The sequence below is a fragment of the Amphiura filiformis genome, chromosome 1, assembly GCF_039555335.1.
Source record: "Amphiura filiformis chromosome 1, Afil_fr2py, whole genome shotgun sequence".
Classification (NCBI taxonomy): Eukaryota; Metazoa; Echinodermata; class Ophiuroidea; order Amphilepidida; family Amphiuridae; genus Amphiura; species Amphiura filiformis.
Genome location: NC_092628.1, coordinates 97,075,915 through 97,097,275, shown reverse-complemented (window position 1 = coordinate 97,097,275; position 21,361 = coordinate 97,075,915). Strand labels below are relative to the sequence as shown.

Below are 21,361 nucleotides of genomic sequence, written 5' to 3'. Positions count from 1 at the left end.
GGTGGTCTAAAAGTCAGGATCGCCGAATGAGTACGGTATTTATACACGTTTGTCTTGTCTTGTCTTTTGTACTGCCCAACACCCACTTCAACAGCGAGTCAACCGGGCAGGATTGCGATGCGCATGCAAATCTTTCTTGACACTGGTAGGCATGTTCACAAAATTTTCAAGTAGGATATTTCACATGGAAATTATTAAAAAGGTGATTATTTAACAAAAAACATGAGGGGTCAACCATGTCTGTAGGTCAAAAATTAGCGGGTTATGGGCTTAATGTCTGTTTTAAAAACTGCACTTTTCTGCGGCCATCATTGACAATGCCTTACACTGACTTACTGTACTTGTAAATAAAGCATGTAATGCATCATTTTTTATTACGATGATCCATTTTACACAAAGGCGATTTTATTTTATGAAATCTAACTTTCACTGCATGCTGACTTCTGTATCAAGGATAAAGTACCAGCACTTTTTAGACTACGCCGCCAAGTTTCTGGTGTCCAAATTCCAAATTTGTGTATTTCCCTATGGGGATTACACAGTTAAGCCATTGACTGTGAGCTACTGTGGTCGCAACTTTTTGGATTGAATGTCGCCCTCTATTATAATAAGTGGAGAGAGCGTGGCGCAATGGTTAGGGTACTTGCCTTTAGTGCACATGTGAGGTCCCGGGTTCGATTCCCGGCGGTGGCGATTTGCTTGGATATTGACTTGGATAAAAAAAAGTCTGAAATTAATTGGCAGCTTCTGTAGATTAAATTCAGACTTCCGCTCTCCCCATGGTTCATTTAGAATTGGGTAAATGAATCATGAAAGTACTCCCTCCTTCAGAGGGGACGTTAAGCCGTCGGTCCCGTACCTGTACATGTATCTCGCAGTCAGTTTAAAAAAGAGTAGGGTGTTAACCCCTGACTGTTCCAACTCCGCCCCGGTGTTCAAATGGACCCCAATGGAAATAAGCTTCAATATAGGCTTTCTTGGATTATCCAGGGTTGTCAAAACCCGAACAAACCAAACCAAATTAAAAAATAAGCAATGTGGACATGTCTAACACTGGTATGGTTATGGTTACCGTGATTGTAGTAGGTGGCGCTGAACAGCTGCTTTGAATGATTTCTTTTCTTGGATTGTTGATATTGATTGTGGCAGGGCCAGGGCGTTCCAGTCAATTAGGGTTTGTGGAACAAATGAGTTCTTATAGCAGTTCTTGTTGCAGGATATAGGGATGTAGTTGTTTATCTTGGTGATTGGTTTAGCCCAGGCTTCCCGTTAGTGGACGCCAAATTTGGACGCCAAGTTAGTTTCAGATGGCCGGTCGTATTTTGCGTCCATCTCACATGCATGTGGATGCAGACAAAACTTCGAAATTAAATCATATTTCCCGCTATGATTGGTTGCGGCGCGTTAGCGGCGTCAGGGGGGTGTCGGAGGGGGATGTGCCCCCCCTCCTGCAAAACTGATTTTTTTTTTCAAATTACACCAAAATGACACGATTTGGTGCACCACTTTTCATATTTTGGAGTTTTTGGCGACTTTGGAGAACCACTGGACCTATTCTCAAGTACTAGGATCATTCACAGTTAATTTGAAAAAGAAATGGAACAAAATTGCAAAAAAAATACAGTTTGTTATTCTTAATACGCAAACCAATACGCTAACTAATGTTTACCTCTTCATCTATCACATATTATAAATGCTTTGGTTTTCCATGCATTTATAATATGTTATACATAAAGTGGTTTGCATATTAAGGATAACATCATAACAAATATAAATTTTGATGAAATATCAATCCAAATTCACAATTTGATAGAAAATCAATCTCTGAAATATATTGAGTCCATACTGAACAGGACCTGTTGAAGGTATTTACATCTCAAAAAAAGTAACTACCCCCCTTAAATAATGGCCATTATTCAAAAATGTGAGATTGTATTACAAATCTGGAAAATGTGTTGAAGCAGAATTTATTTTGACACCTCATTTGTAATTTACTGTCTAAATATTGACATCACAGCGTACATTTAAATCAATATAATGTAACCCAAGATTTGAAAGTTGCAGTAAATCTATTGATTTGTATTCAGTATAATGGAAGGAAATCTGTGTAATGATATCTGAGTGTTTTTGTATTGTTGTAATTAAGTGCAACTTTCAAGTCTGGACCTCACTTCATTAAATTGACTGGTGTTTTATTGTTTTCTGGGCTATCGTATCAAATGAGGTGTCAAAATGTGCACAAATAAATTCTGCTTCCAATACATTTTAGTGATTTTACAGATTCGTAATACAATAGCTTGTTTTTGAATATCACATGTGTTCACATGGAAACAATCGTGCAGACAATATTTACAGTGCAAGTAAAAACCAATGTACACTGTATCTGTCATGATGGGCTGTTGCTGTTGACTGCAGCCACTAAGTTGTGACCTGAAGTTGGATCTCTGGGTATATTTGCGATGATCTGCCCACTGTTGATGAGAGTCAAGAGACCATGTTGAAAAGCTGTATCCATACCTATCTCCATTAAATTTTTTCAATAAAAAATGTTATTGGGAAACATGAAAAATGTAATTCCTCCGTATATACTTACTCTATGTACCTCAATTCATGGTGCATGACGAATTGACGATGACCCCTAGTAAATTGCTTAAGTCCATGAATGGCTCGGGACACAATCTTTTAAGTGAATGCAAGTGATTGGGGAATAAGCTCCGGGTATGACCCCCTAAAAAATAGTTTTTTGCTATTTTTGTGATGAAAAAAATGATTAAAACAAAATTAAACAAATATTTAATTTTTTGTGTGCATCGTCAGTTGTGGGCGGGTAGGAACTCAAGGATTTTTGATCAAATGCTTCTCGGGTCCCAAATATTGGTCATATCAGTTGCAATGTAGTAAGGTGAGATGTAACTTTAGGATAGTAATGCCCACTTTAGGAAACAGTGCTGGCACCTTACAGAAAAGAAACTGGTTTTTGTTCATCTGATCTGTTTTTAGTTTGAATACATTATAATTTTTCTTTCTTTTTAAACAGGTCAATTTGATTAAAGGATGGAATTAATTAAAACAGCACTAGGAGTACTATTTTTCAGTCTACTAGATGCAGTCACCAGCTTCCTCTTGCTGATTCATGGTAATCAGGTGGAACGATTTACCACAGAGGCATCTTCTTTTACTGTCAACTCTAGTTTGCTTGACCTCTGGGCACTTTCCATTATTCGTGTGGCAGTATGTGTGGGATCATCCATTGGAATAGTATGCAATCCTACTGATGGATTGCACAGATTGAGTAAATCAAAGATAGCAATAACTCTTACAACAGGCACCATGGTGATATTTACTGTAATCAAGCTATTGATGCATTCAGAATTGCCTGATTGGTACAAAGATCCTTGGTTCTGGAGTCTTATGGTATGGACGGTGCTAGCATCATTACTGTTCTATGGTTGTTGGCTTTCTTTAGTAAATGTGAAAACAACTTCTGTGCGACATGTTAATAGTGTAAACGTCAACATAAATGAAGGTGATCAGGAATGCCTAGTTGGTAGCACAACATCATCAGTGTCTGATTCAGTTGAGGATGAGGTAAAGTGCACAGATGAGAGTGAAGAAGATGGGGAGAAGAAAAATGAAGGCAGTCGAAGAACACTATTGAGATTGCTTTCCTACTCAAAACCTGACTTACCCTACATATTAATGGGATTTGTTGGTCTACTGCTTTCTTCTTCTGGTAAGTTAAGAAAATTGTGAAACAATTGTTTGTTTGTTTACTTTTTTGTTTGCTTGCTTGTTTGAATCAACAGCACTAAAATAAGCACTAACATAGTGAGCAAGGCCTTAGCCAGATTAGAATGTTTATTACCAGTTTGAGGCTCTACTCAATATGGCAAAACCATGCATGGGGTGAATTGGGTAGTTTTTGGAATCTGGTTAAACTCCTGATTGTGAGGTATGTGTAGCCATTTAAGCACACATCTATTTTCACACAACACTTTTTGTATAAATAGAGGGATTTATAATGTGCGATTTTCATCTTCCAAGTGAATCTGAAGGTGCTGATTGTGAATTTGTGAAGCACAATTGATTGCAGCTATAAGACAAGGATGTGAACTGGATAAAATGAGACAAGAAAATGGGAAGAGATCCAAATATCATGTACTTCATGCAAAAATTTAACCAAATTGAGTCGGCAGTGTTTTGATTCATTGTTAGGAGATCCACTGATAAGGACCTTTATATGGTTGTACATAATTTTCTTCTTTCCTTTTTCTTACCAGGTAATATCTTCTTGCCTCTTTATACAGGCAAAGTGATTGATGGAATTGTTGTTGAGAAAAACAGGGCCAAATTTACCCAAGCCATTGTCATCATGTGTCTGATTTCAGTTGTTAGGTATGATATCAAACTGCATGCATGCATGAAGCCACATCTCTTACATTGTACCTACAGGTGCAAACTTGGGGCTTCTTTGTATAACTTCAATTTACTTAGCACTCATTCAAATACCATTCATAAATGACACATTTTTACGTGCAATTGTCTTAGTAAAATCCGGCCCAAAGATGCTTGTCTCCCTGAATTGTGATGCTTCCGCCGCCACTGTTCAAACACCATGCATAATTAACACACTACTGGTGGAAACTTTTTTTATAATTTTCTTTTAGCTTGTAAATTTTAACTTTTACTCTCATTTATTTTAAGTCATAATTTCCAGTATGCCCTTTTACAATGTTATTTCAGAACTGTATTATGTGAACAATCCATCACCATTCATTTCAAATTTGTTGGTGTGGCCAATTTTCAAGTACTGTGGGTCTATGCCTTGACACAAATGAAAGATTTTGTTTTCAAGAACTGAATGGTTCATACTTTGTTATTATGTCATATCATGTTGTTTTAACATTTTTAAAATTTCTAATTTAAGACCAAGAGTTATATAAGTGGTCATCAGGAGCCCACAAGGTTACCATTACTAGTTTTGTGGGGTGTCACCCTAAAAATTGTTGCATATAAAGCAATAATAATGCTTCGTTCGTACTCAACATAATATATATTTACTGCTTAAGTTAACCATTTTGTTCACTGCTTATTTTAGTGCCTTGGCTGCTGGTGTACGGGTTGGAATGTTTAGATACACCATGAGTAGGCTTAATTACCGTATCAACAATCTACTCTTCCAATCCATCCTAAAACAAGAAATTGGTTTCTTTGATGTCACACGAACAGGTAAATTTTATACCAACAAAGGTGGAGTGTGTGAGTGTGTCCTCAGTGAATATTTTACCTTTTAACCCTCCTTTTATTTGCAAGGAATTATTTGGGTATAAAGAATTAAAAGAAATGAGAAACATGGGTGTTTCGTCTCAAGTTTTGTTGGGTGTAAGCATCTTCCTGCATGCTTACTAATCCTAACCAGTTACCACCATGAACCCATCAAAACTGTACAGGCTGGGTGCATCCCCTTCAGCAGGTGTGGTGGGCAACACATAGGGCACTTCTGGCAAACATCCCCTAAAGGGCGGTAGAGTCAATCTTATTAACATTGTAGCTGTTCCAATATTTCATAACCTAAACTGAAAAGCACTGATATTTTAACCAAATTCAAATCAAATCATTAGCAATTCCCAGTTGATTGATCACCATGTACATGTAGCTCAGAGTCTAGCAGTCTGCTGTACTGAATAAATGTTGGCACAGATAATATTAGAAGTCTTTTAAAATAGTTTTGGCATTGTCACCTTCAAGACACGAAGTTAGATTTATAATTAGGGAGTTTGCTGTGAATATGGACATTTGCATACCATTTTTGACCCTGATGTGGCAGTGATTTCAGTGCACATTTCATTGGGCGCAGCAAATCGCTAGAGTTCGCTCAAAGTGCTGGTGTACACACGCACATGCTTAAAGACACCGCATCTAGATGTGCAAGCAAAACAGCTTTGACGTTACTGCCACATCGGGGTGAAAAATCATAGAGGTAGCCTGTGTGGAGGTGATTGCATAGTAACTACCAGAACCAGAGAACCATCTGGGACAATCTGTTGTAACTTGGGGTAGGGATCTGCTGTGTTATTGTTGCATATCTTTTTAGTGTCATATATGGTTGTGTAAATTTGTACAAGTGTTTCAAATCACTACCGGTACCTCAAAAAACATTGTACTAACTGCTGAAAATGTAGGTACAGCCATTGAAAACATTTCCGGTAAGTAGTAATTATTTATGCGGTGTAGCTAACAGGTTTATTCATGCTCTCTACTTTGTTTAACCATGATTGGTAGTGATGTCATCACATGTGCATATTTGCTGGTCAGCAATGGTCGCATTATCAAATCATGTGCAATAACCTCAGAGTGTACACACATACAAGGGTGGTTTGTCGGCTTGCTTGTGGCCAGATGCTTGTGCTGCCACCTCACTAAGTATTAACATCACTACCAAACTCAAGTTGAAATGAAGCATAGAGCCATTGATCTACTTAAAATTTGCACAATATTCTTAATAATTATTCTTAAATAACAATGCTGAACTAAAGTATCTTCATTGTCTTCATTTTGTCCATTTAGGTAACATAACATCCCGTTTGACTTCAGACACTACAACCATGAGTGAATCACTGTCATTGAACATGAACATCTTCCTCCGCAGTATAATCCAGGTATATGTATGAACCTTTTTTTAGTTGTTGTAGGGATTGTCACAAGTTTAAAAGTTCATGAATAAAACTAATGGATATTAGTTTTTATGAAATGTTAGTTTTCAAGTTTTCAATAAATAAGACTTGAGTTTACAACATAGCTAGAGTTACTCATAAAATGTCAATCATTATAATGTGTGAATTTATTAAATAGCGTGGAAGTTGTAGAATGCCAGCCTTTCATAACACCTCTCATGAATATGAAAGTGTCTTAAATTTGGTGAAGCATCTAAAGATATGCCTTAAGCACTTTAAATTATCAAAGACACAGTTAGGAAAATTCCATGCCAGTGCTATCCTCTGAGGAAAGGTATTTATGTCTCAGGTGCCATCTGAGTGTGCTTGAATAGGCTGACCATAACAGTGTTCAAGTCTCACAAATTCGCCTATCTGTGCGAACTTTAAACATTCAAGTCATCAGCATTTATGCACTTGCTTGCTTCCCTGGATGTACTTGCTTATACTTTGCATTAGCTAATGTACTGAACATTGCATCAGACTTACAAATCCAATGGGCTAAGTCCTACCTTCCTCAGTACACTTAATCCCGTAAAATTATTTTATGTGACAGTAAGTTTGAATATCACTTGTGTTTGTCAAATTGTCAAACTTTGTAAAATGTGACATTAACCCTAATCTAATCCTCGGACCTTTCCATAATCTTATAAACATTTATGTATTTCAGGTTATTGGATATGTAGTGATGATGTTTGGCTTATCATGGAGACTTACTGTATTAGCTTTGGTTGCCATTCCCTTGTTAGCTGCTATATCGGATTATTACGGTGACTATTGTGAGGTAAACATAAACACCTGAAATACTTGTGTAGTTTGTCTACAACCATAAAATACAATTTGGAGATTCACCTTATGTTTTGTGTGTGACATTATAAGTAGACATTTACAAATTGTGCATGTCATGTAATTAGGAATGTAGTATTTTTACTGTAGGCAAGTCAGTGAAGTCAATGTGGATTTCATGGGCCTAGCTTCACATTGTGAGTATTCACTCCAAGTGTGAGTGTTCGCTCAAAGCACTAGTGTACATCCATATTTAAAGACACTGCATTGAGCTGACTCAACGCTTTACAGTCACTGACTTGCTGCAAGTAAAATGATTATAGTCTCATGATTTACTTAAAGGGCAATACAGATACAGCTACATTGTATGTACTTGAAGTGGTGTACACCTGTATACCGGTAGTTATTCTGAGGTGAATGAGTATCATTTTTACATTTCAACAAACACTAAAATTCATCATTTTATCCTGTATAGCTTTATTTTTTTTTGTTATTTCAACTTCAGTGGTAGTGCTGTGTGTATTTTGCTGGTTGTAGTATTGAATCATGCATGCCAGCCTGATCCCAAATAGCATATAACACAATACGTTCAAGGGTGGTTTGTCATCACACTTGCGGTGTAAACATGTGAAAGCATTGATGTCAGTACAAACCTTGAGTACAACACCCCATGTTTCTCATTTCTTATACTTTTTAAACATATTTTTCCATCAGAAACAAACTAAGGAAGTCCAAGATTCTTTAGCGAAAGCAAATAACATAGCTGAGGAGGCTGTTTCTACCATTCGCACAGTGAGAAGCTTTGCCAATGAAGATGGCGAGGCAAAAGAATATGCCAATAAGCTGTCTGTGACTTATAAACTAAGGATCCAATTAGCATGGGTGTATGCAGGGTACATTGTGTCTAATCAGGTAAATTATGTGCTTATATATGCATATGGTGCATCTTGAATGGCTTAATTGATGGTACATTTATATAATGAGTTTTATTCATTTTTGTGTTATCTGTACTCTTCTACCACAACAAAAGGGCAACTGTTTTTTTATGCAGAAGTTCTCCCCTGTGCTGTCTTCAGTCAGTCAGTTGATATACCACCTGAAAGGTCTCAATTTCAAACCTTAACCCTAAACAACCCCTTTAAAATTGGATTGCATGTACAAGTCCATGCAAACTAACTAAGTGCATTCAAACACAAGTATATAATTGTAGAAAATGTAAGACAGGTACAATTTGCCATGAAAGTGATTAGAGGGTTGAGGAACTGAAATATGTCAGTGTCTTTGGTACACTTGTCTGTTCCTATAATGTACTACAGAGTTGCAAACTAGTGCTACTTTCAGAAATGTTTGTACTGATTTTACTAAAGAATAGTGGAGAAATACTGAAAACAGGGTCGTAGCTAGCCACCCGTCTGGCCGTCATTTTAGACGGGGAGTTTGCTCCTGGGACGGGCAAAATTAATGCCTTTCACAGAAGCTATATTATAAATTGTATGTTTTGAGAAGCTAATTGACCTTTTTAGTAGACCCAATTTGTAGAACAAGGCCATATCAACACATATTTGAACTCTTTGAACCCCCAATGGGCTATAGATGTCTGGTAAATGTTTTGAAGGTCAAATTAGGACAGGCAATTTTATTCAAATGACGGGCAACTCTCAATTTCTAGCTAAGACCCTGACTGAAAATGGTACAGAATACTGTTAATACGTTATACGTTTTGGTATGGAAATATTTTGTATGGAAAATACTGAATTTAATTCAATTGAAAACATATCAGTCATAGTTTTAATGCTGATGTTAAGAATTATTTGTTGTTAATGGTGTGTGGTGGAGAATATGAGACTTAAAGGAACTTTCAGAGATCAATGAGGATCAAAAAATAGAAAATTGTTTGAAGTTGCCTTAATCTTTATAGAAGTATTGACAAAATATGAAGAAAACTGAACTTGCATCTTTGGGATCATGTTCCCTATTGGATTTGAACAGGAATTCCTTATGGCCGAGCATGTAAAAGTAAGAAAATGTAGTGTCTAGTTTATTCAGTGTAAGGGTTAGTTATACATTAGTAAGTATTCTAAAATTGCAAAAAATTACATGAGTTGGAATAGTGTAGTTGGGATTGACAGATCTCTGAATGTCCCTCTAACCACGAAATACAAACCTTTTGATGTTACCTCATTTATTTGGTTATTTTATTGCAGTTTTTAGACTTAATGTTTGAAGTCTCTACTCTATTCTATGGTGGCCATCTTGTTTTGAATGGTGTGGTGAGTGGTGGACAACTGGTATCTTTTATACTCTACTCTTTGGAGTTAGGAGGATCTCTTGAGGTGAATACCCTGTGAACAGTTCTGTGATATAAAAATATTAGTACTGATTCCAGCTGAAGCAAAGACAACTAGTTTGAATTTCTCCTTTCCATTTTGTCCTCACCTACAACAATGTGTTGTGTGGGTTTTATGTTATGGCATAGATGGTTTGGTTGGTCAGCTGATCTACAGCTTACACATAATAATGGTTGAACTTCAAGCTTGGTTGGGTTGAAATACTATATAGTTGATGTCAGGTAAAAACTTGATAGATAGCATATGTGCTTACTATCAAGTGTTTTTGAAAACATGAAATTGTACCATAGTCCGGCGCTTTACCAACTAAGCTAATGGGGTTGGCACACAATTTGCAGGTTTACTTGTTCGTATATATGTGTATCAATGATTTGCTCAATATACTTTACACTTTTGTGGATGGGGCTCTTCATGTTTGCATGTTTCAAAAGTGCTTGATAGTAAGCATATATGGTAACTATCGAGTTTTTGCACCATATAAACAAAAGGAAGGTGTGAAAAAATAATTATTAAGTTTTAGCGGGTTCGCTGTTGGACAAGTTTAGAACTGTTCTAAACTTGTCTGACGACGAACACACTTACTAGTTAGTTGTTATGAACTCCCATCGTAAAAGCCTATCCCACAATGTGTGAAAAAATGTTGTGTCCCTCATATACTAAGACCACACTATTATGCAAGTTCAAAATTGGAATACTTACTCATCTTATTTTGACTTCATATTGTGCACTTTTATTTGTCATGAATTGAGATCTATGTAAATGATACTTTTTGAAAAATTAGGTATTTTTGGAATAAATTAGTGCCAACAGGCTAAAACTTCCCTATCATGCATATTAATACTTATTTAATAGTGTCATTGATTCTGGGATTCCCTTTGTTCTAGGTGAATTTTTTTTACCATAGATCTTCACCATTTGCTTACTGCTCCAGTCTACTGGGTACCTACAAGAAGCATGGGTATACTGCTAGTTATGGACAATTTTTTATCAGACTTGAACTCGCCAAGGACTAAAAATAGAATAATTTCACTAAATCAAACTTTGATGTGTTGATTTTTACAGAATATGTCTAGTGTTTACACTGGATTAATGGAAGCAGCAGGAGCATCTGTTAAAGTGTTTGAATACATGGACAGAAAGCCCAAGATTACTAACGATGGACAAGAAATGCCCTCTGACCTCAAAGGGCATATAGAATTCAAGAATGTGACCTTCGGATACCCATCCAGACCAGATGCAGATGTTTTAAAGGTATTTTACCTCATCTAAAGATTCCCGCGCTCTGATTGGTTAAAAGAGCGGGCATAGTTTTGACTATGCCCATAAAAGTAACTATTCCCGGGCATAGTTCTGCATGTGCTTTGTTCCCAGCGTAAAATGTTATTACGCACACGTTTTTTTTGCGCGCTATAATTACGCGGAAATCGTCTGTGCCGTTCGCATTGAAACTATTACTTTCTCTTTCCAAAATCGATGTTTTTAACCAAACAGATGACAAGAATCTTAAGATTTGGTATATAAAACAAGTATTGACTGCTTTTTATTCGGGGTATGGTTAAAATTATAGGCCCGCGATGATCTCAAAACCATGACTATGCCACAAGGCTACATATTTGTATACTATTCATTAGGTAGTTACATGTGGGTAATGTAATATTCAATATCAAAACTTTTTCTTGAACTACCTACCAGACAGCATCATGCTTTTCTGCACCTGATGTCTGATATAGGAGAAACTTCCACATGACTCGGTCCTTGTTAGCAGCTTCCGCTTCTTCCACAGACCGGTGGCTTCTTACGCAGACCACCTGATGCCATTTTCTTAAACTAGTGATTAAATTTGTGATCTTTCAATAACTTGAGCATATACCATTACAACTAATCATGAACATGTGAAGACGCCAACATCTGATTTGAGAACATTTTGCAACATTTGTTCAATACGGGTGTTACTATATGCATTCTATCATTATTTTACTATATCTAAATGTTGACTTCTTGGAGCAGTTTTATCTGTTAATTTAAACAACTACTGTGATAACATCAAAGTGGATGGTCCGACTGTAACGTAATGGCATTTTCTACCTCATATTTAGGCCCATCACCTAAACATTCTATTCCAAGTTTTGAGTTATAATATTGCTTCAGCGATTTGGATTCTAGAAGCACAAATTGCATCATAAAGGCCAATCTTATTTTTGTTCATACTCCCTGAACAAAGGGTTATGAGAAACATGAGCTTTTGCCTGATACCAAAATCTACATTTTGACAGGGTAAAGTGTGGGATTGAGACTGTCAATTGAGTTAACCATCTTTATATACCTCATATATAGATTCCTGTCATCTGTTTGGTTGAAAGTGCAGTCATTGAATTAACTATGCACGCAAAATGAACTATGGACTGGTCCATGGAAATGAACTATGGACCGGTCACGTGCGTCACGATCAAACTGCGCACTTTCCCAGCGTAAAATGATATTACGCACGCGTTAATGTTTTCACACGCTATAAATACGCAAAAATCGCAGATTGTAATCTGTGTGCCGTTCGCATTGAAACTATTAATTTCTCTTCCCAAAATCGATGCTTTTAACCAAACAGATGACAAGAATCTTAAGATTTGGTATATAAAACAAATATTGACTGCTTTTTATTAGGGGCATGGTTAAAATTATAGGCCAGCGGTGATCTCAAAACCATGACTATGCCCCTCGGCCACGCCCGGGCATAGTCATGGTTTTGAGATCACCTGGGCCTATAATTTTAACCATGCCCCTCATAGCAGTCAATATTTGTATACTATTCTTTCCTATAGACATAATGTAATTGGCAAACCAAAGGCTTTTGCATATTGCATAGGATTTTGCACAATTAACAAACAACTAATTTATTATTAAGTAGCGGATGAAAGTATGAAAAATTTTTATTCACATTTTATCATCACCTATCTCTCCAACTTTATTTTATGCAGGATGTTTGTTTCACAGTCTCTCCTGGTGAAGTAGTAGCTCTGGTGGGACCCAGTGGTGGTGGTAAGAGCACCTGTGTTAGTCTATTGCAGCATTTCTATGAGCCTCAATCAGGAAGTGTAATGCTTGATGGAATACCTGTTAATCATCTTCAACACAAGTATCTACATAGTCAAGTAAGTCTCTCTTTATATAGCTGGGAATATGGTGAAGTAGTAGCTTTAGTTGGACCCAGTGGTGGTAATAAGAGTACCTGTATGAGCCAGTTATTGCATATGGTCATTTTCACGGTAAAGGGTGTAACTTTTGATTTTTAGGGTCAAAATTTCAAACCACTTAAATATGTTTCTGTTTACTGTAATCATGCATAGAAGCAACTTAAATTCCAGTAAAATAGTGTTTCAAGGCTTAAACCTTTTGATTTCTGATAAAAAATTTGACATTTCCATAACATTTTGGCTAAAATCTAAGAAAAATGTATTTTACTTAAGCTCAGAAAATTATGACATGAAAGCTGGAATACATGTGAAATCCCATTCCAAAGTAAGTCAACAGATATAAGTTAAATTTTATACCATGTTTTGCTATGTTTGTAATTGCAATTTTGAAAATTTTTAACATCAAGGGTCATTTGCAATGGAAATTTCCCAACCTTAAACATATTTTTTAAGTTTTAATTGGGTTCCTAAAATAATTTAAATGTCTAACTTCATGTACAAATACTACTTGATGAAAGGAACCTCCCAGCCAAGTTTCACAGAAATTGGAGTTATTTTTTAGAATTGGCAATTAAAGCGATTTGTGTTTCGGAGGCTTCAGTTAACAACACAGGTGATCATAAAAGTAAAATATTTGGCTAACTACTACAAGTTGACATGAAAAATAGGTAAAAAATATCACAATTACCAATTTTCATGCTTTGCTTCTAAGTATTGAATTTCAGTTGTGACAAAAATTAAATTATCACAGCAAGTCATTTTTTTTTGTTTGGAGGCTTCATGTTTACAATGGTTAAACATGGCAGAAGTAGTTTTTTTGAAAACAACACTGTTGGGATCATCTAAGCTGTTATTTTCTTGTGTGTATTGAATCAATGATTCTATGCGGCAGATATTGCAGATTTATAACATGATAATTTTTTCACCCATTTGTTAAGTATGGTGTTATTTGCATGTGAAGCCTCCAAGCGGGCTTTCTTGGATATCAGTATATTTTTCAAGCATTAACCATAATATCAATTTTTTTTAAATTTATGACATTCTGCACATATCATGCAACAATTACAATGCAGATATCAATATGGAACATACCAATTTAGATATGCATAGATGATAATTAAGTTTACTGTTGTTTCGGAGGCTTCATTTGTTTCGGAGGCTTCAATTGTTAACGGAAAGTTTGTATTGGGTCCCATTTTCAAACGGTGATATATATCTCCATGATTTAAAAACAAGTGACTTGAGGATCTACTTTGCTACATTTTGATAAATAGATTGGATGAGCTCTTTTATTTATATTTGCCCAAGCTTGCTGAACAGTTTGTTTCGGAGGCTTAAAAAAAGTTAACGGAAAATCGGCTCTTTGAAGTCAAGATTTTATAAAAATTTTAAAAGCTTGCAAATCAACTAATTTTTGTTACCCATTTCAAGTTAAGATATCAACTGTTATGAATCAAGAAGAAGTGAAGAAATAACCAAGAATTATGAACCAAAGCTATACCCACAAAGTTTGTTAACAATTGTTAACGGAAAATGAAGCCTCGAAGCGACAAATATCGAAGTCCGGTTCTCAAAAATACAGGGCTGTTCACAATTAAATCTAATGTGGCAGTGTTTACTGAACATATGACCGTACTTTCAGGATAAGAAAAATTATCCATGAACTAACTGAAGAAAACACAGGGTTTTACAAAAATGTTACTGTTTTTTACAGTTTTTCAAAATGGCAATATTAGGTACATTTAAGCCTGCTAAAACTGAACGCAGTAACTCCCGAAGATGATTATGCTACCCAAGGTAGCTGCTAACTAGATGACTTATGTGGCCAAAAATCATGGAATTCTGTGTCTTTATTAGAAAACTACGGATCAAAATGTTAAAAATCCAAAGTTACACCCTTTACCGTGAAAATGACCATATCTATGAGCCTCAAGCAAGAAGTGTGATGCTTGATCAACTCCAACACAGGTATCTTGGGCTTTCCCAAACTGTCTTATTACAGCATTTGTATGAGCCTCAATCAGGAAGTGTGATGGGATACTTGTGAATCAATCCCAGTAAAATACCTTCATAATCGAAAGTACATATGTCATATTGCTGGAGTGATAAGTAGAAAATTAACTGCGTCGACATTTGATGAAGGAAGCAAAGAAGCGAAGAATAATTAAAATGTCGTAATTGAATATTTTATTACACGAATTTTCGGGCCTCGCCCTTCGTCAGGTGACAAAAATAGTGTTGTGAGGCCTACACAAGAGAAACATTTAAAACATGATTAAAAGCGCGCGCCAGGTGAATGGTGGGAGCGACACGCATAAGCGACACATGAGCGACAAGCGGGTAAAGCGTATACAAATACAGCGTTAAACATGTTTAAGTTGGAAAACAAAACGCGCAAGACGGAAAAAATAATTATAAAATGCGCAAAGCTGTGCAAGTACAAAATTTTTTTTTTATAGGCGCGCAAGCACAAGCGTAAGCCTAGGTAAAAAGCGCGTAAAGCGTATACAAAAAAGAGCGTTAAACATGTTTAATTTAAAAAATGCACGCATAAAACAGAGAATACAAAAAATATATAAAACGGGCATAGCGGCGTGAGGCCTAACAAGCGAGGCCTAAAGGTTGAAACGCGTGGAGTGAAAAGGGGAAACCACGCGAAAAAGTATAAGAAAAAGGGAGCGCTGAAGAAAATTATGATTAAAATTTAAAACTGTTGAAACTAGCATTGAGTCCATTGGGTTGAAGGGTGCGAGTCTGAAGATTAATTTCTGTTCCATGTCTCTTCTGGCTTGGTCGTCACCGTGGCATTTGTAGACTCGGAAATCTTGATGTGTGTGGTGTTGTGTCCACTGCCGGAGAAATGTTGAGCTACTGGCAAACCTGGCATCTTGAGGCGGATTGATCTAAGGTGTTCTGTAAATCGATCCGCCATTCGTTGTTTGGTCTCGCCTATGTACAAGATGTTGCACTTTGTACACTGAATAGCGTAAATGACATTGGTGGTGGTGCAGGTGAAGGCTTCGGTGACTTTGACTGTTTCTTTAGGTCCCACGATGTTATCGGTGGATGATATATGCTTACAAGTGTTGCAGCGTGGTCGGTGACAAGGTGATGTGCTGCCTTCTTGGCGTCTGTCGGTAGGGCTGGTGAGAGAAGAAGTTACCATCTCATCACGAAGATTTCTATCGCGCGATAAGCACACAAAGGAGGCGATGGGAAGATTTTCTTAGTGGTGCTATCAGCCTGTAAGATGTTGGTATTGGCGCTTGATGATCTTGGCAATTCTGGTGTTGAGGGGATGGTAGGTGAGAACCAGAGGTACTCTGTCAGATGTTTTTGATGCATTCGAAGTTAAAGCATCAGTCTGAGTCATGTTGTTGGTACGATGAAGAGCTGCATTGGTGACTGATTCAGGATACCCTCGTTGGTGGAAGAAGGATGTCATTTGATTGGCCTTGCTGTCAAAGTCAGTGTCATCATCACAAAGGCGGCGTAAGCGCAGTAGTTGTGAGTACGGGATGCTATTCTTGCAAGCAGGAGGATGACAGGACTCATATTGGAGGTAACTGTGTGAATCTGTAGGCTTGTAGTATACAGACGTGGAAAGATGGTCTTTGTCAATTGATATGAGAATGTCCAAGAATGGTAGGCTAGTGGTGGATATCTCGTAGGTGAACTCTATGGCTGGATGGAAGTTGTTGGCATAGTTCATGAATTCAATTAAGTCTTGACTGGAGCATGATGAAGCGCCCACGCAGTCGTCAATATATCTGTGGAAGAACTCTGGTTTGGTGCCGTTATAGCTGTCAAAGATTTGTTGTTCTAGGTGCCCCATAAAAAGACAGGCGAAGCGACATCCCATCCTAGTTCCCATGGCGACGCCGTTTATTTGGTTGTAGTAGTTTCCATTAAACTCAAAGAATGAGTTGTTCAAGACGAGTTCGCTAATCGCAGTAAGGTAGTGGTTGAATGATGATACTTCTTGTCAAGGTTGAGGAAATGACGGAGAGCAGAGAGACCGTCTTTGATGGGTATGGATGTGTACAGAGATTTAACGTCCATGGTGAAGATGTGGTGCTGATCACTGCTAAATCTGAATTCTTTGAAGATCTTAAGTGCTTCTGTTGATGTTGTACAGACTGAACTGACGGCCAGCAGGCCAGATCCGGCCCGCTGACCAGTGCGGTTGGCCCTTGAACAGCTCAGAAATGTACAGTAAATATAGCAATCAAAGTGTATTTGGCACTCAGATACAAAATTTTTTTTGCCCTCCATGGTCCACGAGCAAATATAGTTGAGAACCCATGGACTAAACTCTTGATCCAAACATGTTTAGATTAAGTAAGATGTTATGAACATTTTAAGATGTTATATGTGGCTAAAACAAGCAATTTCTTTGTTTCTTGCTGTCTATATCTGAAAACCAATTGCTTAAATGTGATGCCAATTTCAGCAACATGAAAATATTTACAATGTGTAATCCTGAAAGGTTTTAATGTAGAAATTTAACAGGTAATTTGGGACTCATTTAGCTTTTATTTCAAGCTCAACAGCATGTTGTATTGATGTAATTATTCTAATTACTCTGTAACAGGTAGCAATGGTAAGACAAGAACCAGTACTCTATGCAAAGTCTATCAATGACAACATCAAGTATGGATTGTCAGAGTGCTCTGAGGAAAGAATACAGGAGGCAGCAGAACAGGCGAATGCGCACAAATTTATTACGGAACTAAGAGATAAATATGGCACACAAACTGGTGAAAAAGGAGCACAATTATCAGGTACAAAAGTATTAATGATTAAAAAAATTGTTGATGTATTTTTTTTCTGGTATGTATTATGTTGTTGTATGTTTATGATTTTATGTATGAATTTCTGTATTACTTCCCAACTTTTTGCAATAATCAGTTTTAGCATTGTATACATAATTATGCTAATAATTTATCATCATTAAAGTAAGTTTTTTAATACGTCTGTGGTCTGTGCTCGATGGTAATTACTGATCGTGTAGATCAGCCAATCAGCATTAGCAGCATGATTGTTTATTACTTCTGAGTTCATGCTTGTGTTCGCCAATGCACAGCACCATCCCAGGAAGTATTAAAAAATGTAATTTATGTATTATTTTATGTTTTATGTTTAACCGTACCATTTCACCATTAAGAATCCAGTGTTATTGACTTTGGTTGAAACATGTTATTACACTGGGTTTCAGAGAAGAACGGCAGTCCCTTGCTCAGATTGACGCGAGCGCCCTGTTAATGAGCGACATGCGCGGAGCTTTGTGTCACTTCAATGGTGCCGATCTGTGCCAACCAATGATTTGACGCACAATCGGCCAATGAGATTATCGGTCTGTTGCTATGATTGTCAGACGATTGATTCTGCCAATCAGAACCCCACTTCCGTGTTTTCACTCTGCACGCTCTCAAAATGTAAACAAGTGCCGTTCTTCTCTGACAAAAGCTTTAGATTAGGATTGCAAACAAACATCCACATGCATATCAACAAATAAAGAAGCAATCACAACAAATAAATAACAATGTGGTTTTTACCCAAAAGGTGCATGTTATTGAGTGAAAAGCCATGTTTGCTCATCTTTTTCCTTAATTTGAACACTGATGGTATGTAGTTATTTAGGCTTATTTTGTGAAACACGAAACGGGGGAAAAAAAACCCCAAAATACCCCTCCTCAAAAAAAGATAATCTTTTTTTGTTTTGTTTTAATTTGCAAAATATGGTAAGTCGCCATATGTTCTGTAAAGGTGCAGATCTCTAAATGATGCTAAATATAGTGGTTATGGCCACAGAAATGACCAACAATATTCAAAGTGTGCTTTGTGTTTGTTGGTTTGGTTTATTGTTCTCTAAATCACAAGTAATAATTTGTGACATACATGTACCTTGATTCATTTTCTTACATAGGGGGACAAAAACAGAGAGTTGCCATAGCAAGAGCATTAGTGAGAAATCCCAAAGTACTATTATTAGATGAAGCAACAAGTGCATTGGATGCTGAGAGTGAACATTTGGTAAGTAAAATGATTTTGGTGATTAAGCCAACAAAAAATGTGTTGTGTTGCCCTTACATGAAAATTTTGTACAGAAACTGGCGGTCGTTTATTGTTTTTTTTTTCATGTTTTGAGAATATATCGCATGAGTCATGAAAATAACGATTGAGCTGAAAGGGAGTTCGGCATTTTCATGACAAATTTGGCATATTCTTGTATAACATAAAATAAGCCATCCAATATTATTATTAATATTATATAATTTCAAGCTTTTTCGATGCTCTTTGAGTGCCAAAGTTCCAAAATAAACATGTTGGTGCCATTTGGAAACCAGTCCTTTGCCGGCAGTACATGAAAACAAACTCCGTAACCAATCCCGCTTTTGTCTCTCCGCATGCATGGGTATGTCACGTAGCACGCTGCGAGTTGTGCGCCCCAACGCAGAATAGGCGTGCCTGTTCAGTATCAGAAAATCTTGCACAGTATTCCTGTGTAGTAGTAAAAGATTGTGGTAGAGCAAAAAACTTTATTAAAACAGCTTATACCTGTGAACATTTTGTTTTCACTTTCTTTAATGTTTGGCAGTATTCTCTATTGAATATTTACATATACTTTTCTTTTCATGGATTAATGCTTATCAGGTCCAGCAAGCTTTATACCAAGGTTCCAGAGATAGAACAATTCTAATAATTGCACACAGACTCAGCACAGTGGAAAAAGCAGATAGGATTGTTGTCATAGACCATGGCAAAGTGCTAGAACAGGGCTCACATCAGCAACTCATCAGGGATGGTGGAATGTATGCCAGGCTGGTACAAAGGCAGCTATTGGTTGTTGAAGACAATGATTCCACAGAAGAACCAATAACGTGAAGGCACAGTGAGGCATTGTTTAAGCTGTTATGTTTCTAATGAGAATTGTACTTAAGAGGAATTTTCAAATGGGGTTACCTGAAAGAGTGAACACCCTTTGTGGAAGTTTAAGGTCATGTCTTTCTTCTGGTGTGTCTGGATTTCAACTGGAATAGCCCAATTACCACAATGGTGAGTTGTTATTTCACCTGAGGAAGCAATATCTATCTCACTGTTAAATTTTGTTCCTTCATAGTTATTAGTATGCAAAAGGGCCAGACTGGGAATTGAATGGGAATTGAACCCATGATGCATGTATTACCTTTATCTGCATAATTATAGATGTCTATGTCACCTCAGGTGATATTTTATATTAACAAATCTTTATCTGCATATAGATATATACATATTTATTTTTATAAATTTTTAAAACTTAACATTGCTCCGGTAGAGAATGGTTCTAAAGCTACTTGGAAATATGGTGTGTAACTATATGATATATTGTTTTGTGCATGTTATCATAATTATGATTAAGCAAACTGGACAATAGTGCAAAGGGAATGATTATTTTATATTTTTGTACCTTTATTAAGATCACATGCTACCTGTGGTGTATACGCGTATGTGACATGATCAAGGGGAATGAGTAGACTGCTGCCCTCAGTCGTCAACCGTCTGGATTGACGACTGAGAAAACTACGTGGAAAAAAAGTGACGGATTTTGCAACAGGATTCCTGTGGCATAGAGCATGCGCACAGTTGTGTCCAAATTGACCTTTTGACCGAGTTTGTTGTTTTTAGAAGTTCAGAGCGCGATCTTGTCACAGCGGCGCGGTACAGCGACGCTGCACGCTGGCGCCGCTAGTCAGTCGGCCACTGGCGCACAACTGAAGTCGCATTGAATAGTTTTCAGAAGTCCGTCATGATATTGGCTGTAAGATAATCAGTCGTCACTACGAAGCATACACAGTACATGCGAAGTGTAGACGGCTGATTGGAATTAGTCTAGGGAATGAGTCGGATGTCGCTAATATTGTTTTTGAGATATTGGCAAAAACAGTGTTCAAATTCTTTTGTTTTATATTGTTTTCAGCCATTGATAAATTGCACATAACTCGGTAACCAGATGTCCGATTTTGATGGGGTTTGCATCAAAATGTAGCATTTGTAAACTGCCAGAAAAAACTTCTAATTGAAAATAGCCGACATGCGACTCATTCCCTTGATCATGTCACATATTATCATTGTAATATTATCAACCAAGTAATAATCCAAGGGAAAGATATGTAACAGTAATATTTTGTTTGTTTGTTTGAAATTCTATTAGTGAAATTCTATTATCAATATCAGTGATCCATGTGAAAGTCTCAAAATATTTGAAATCTGTAGGAATAGCTTAAAGGTGAAGGATAAGTGTATATGGATAACAAAACAGCAGTGTATAGTCTAAATATCTACC

The 21,361-nt window shown here is 36.9% G+C and overlaps 1 protein-coding gene across 1 annotated transcript in view; it reads left to right on the top strand.

Annotated features, from left to right (window-relative positions):
• The window catches only part of LOC140159057 (ABC-type oligopeptide transporter ABCB9-like), a 28,163-nt gene extending 7,500 nt beyond the window's left edge, over nt 1-20,663 (top strand). The window contains exons 2-13 of the mRNA XM_072182390.1: nt 3,038-3,733; nt 4,281-4,395; nt 5,099-5,229; nt 6,568-6,659; nt 7,384-7,497; nt 8,214-8,411; nt 9,704-9,832; nt 10,910-11,098; nt 12,820-12,993; nt 17,630-17,819; nt 18,965-19,071; nt 19,693-20,663. Coding sequence (XP_072038491.1) covers nt 3,055-3,733; nt 4,281-4,395; nt 5,099-5,229; nt 6,568-6,659; nt 7,384-7,497; nt 8,214-8,411; nt 9,704-9,832; nt 10,910-11,098; nt 12,820-12,993; nt 17,630-17,819; nt 18,965-19,071; nt 19,693-19,923 — 2,349 coding nt within the window. The 5' untranslated portion in view covers nt 3,038-3,054 and the 3' untranslated portion in view covers nt 19,924-20,663. The remainder of the gene's footprint in view (nt 1-3,037; nt 3,734-4,280; nt 4,396-5,098; nt 5,230-6,567; nt 6,660-7,383; nt 7,498-8,213; nt 8,412-9,703; nt 9,833-10,909; nt 11,099-12,819; nt 12,994-17,629; nt 17,820-18,964; nt 19,072-19,692) is intronic.
• Nucleotides 20,664-21,361: the final 698 nt, after the last annotated feature.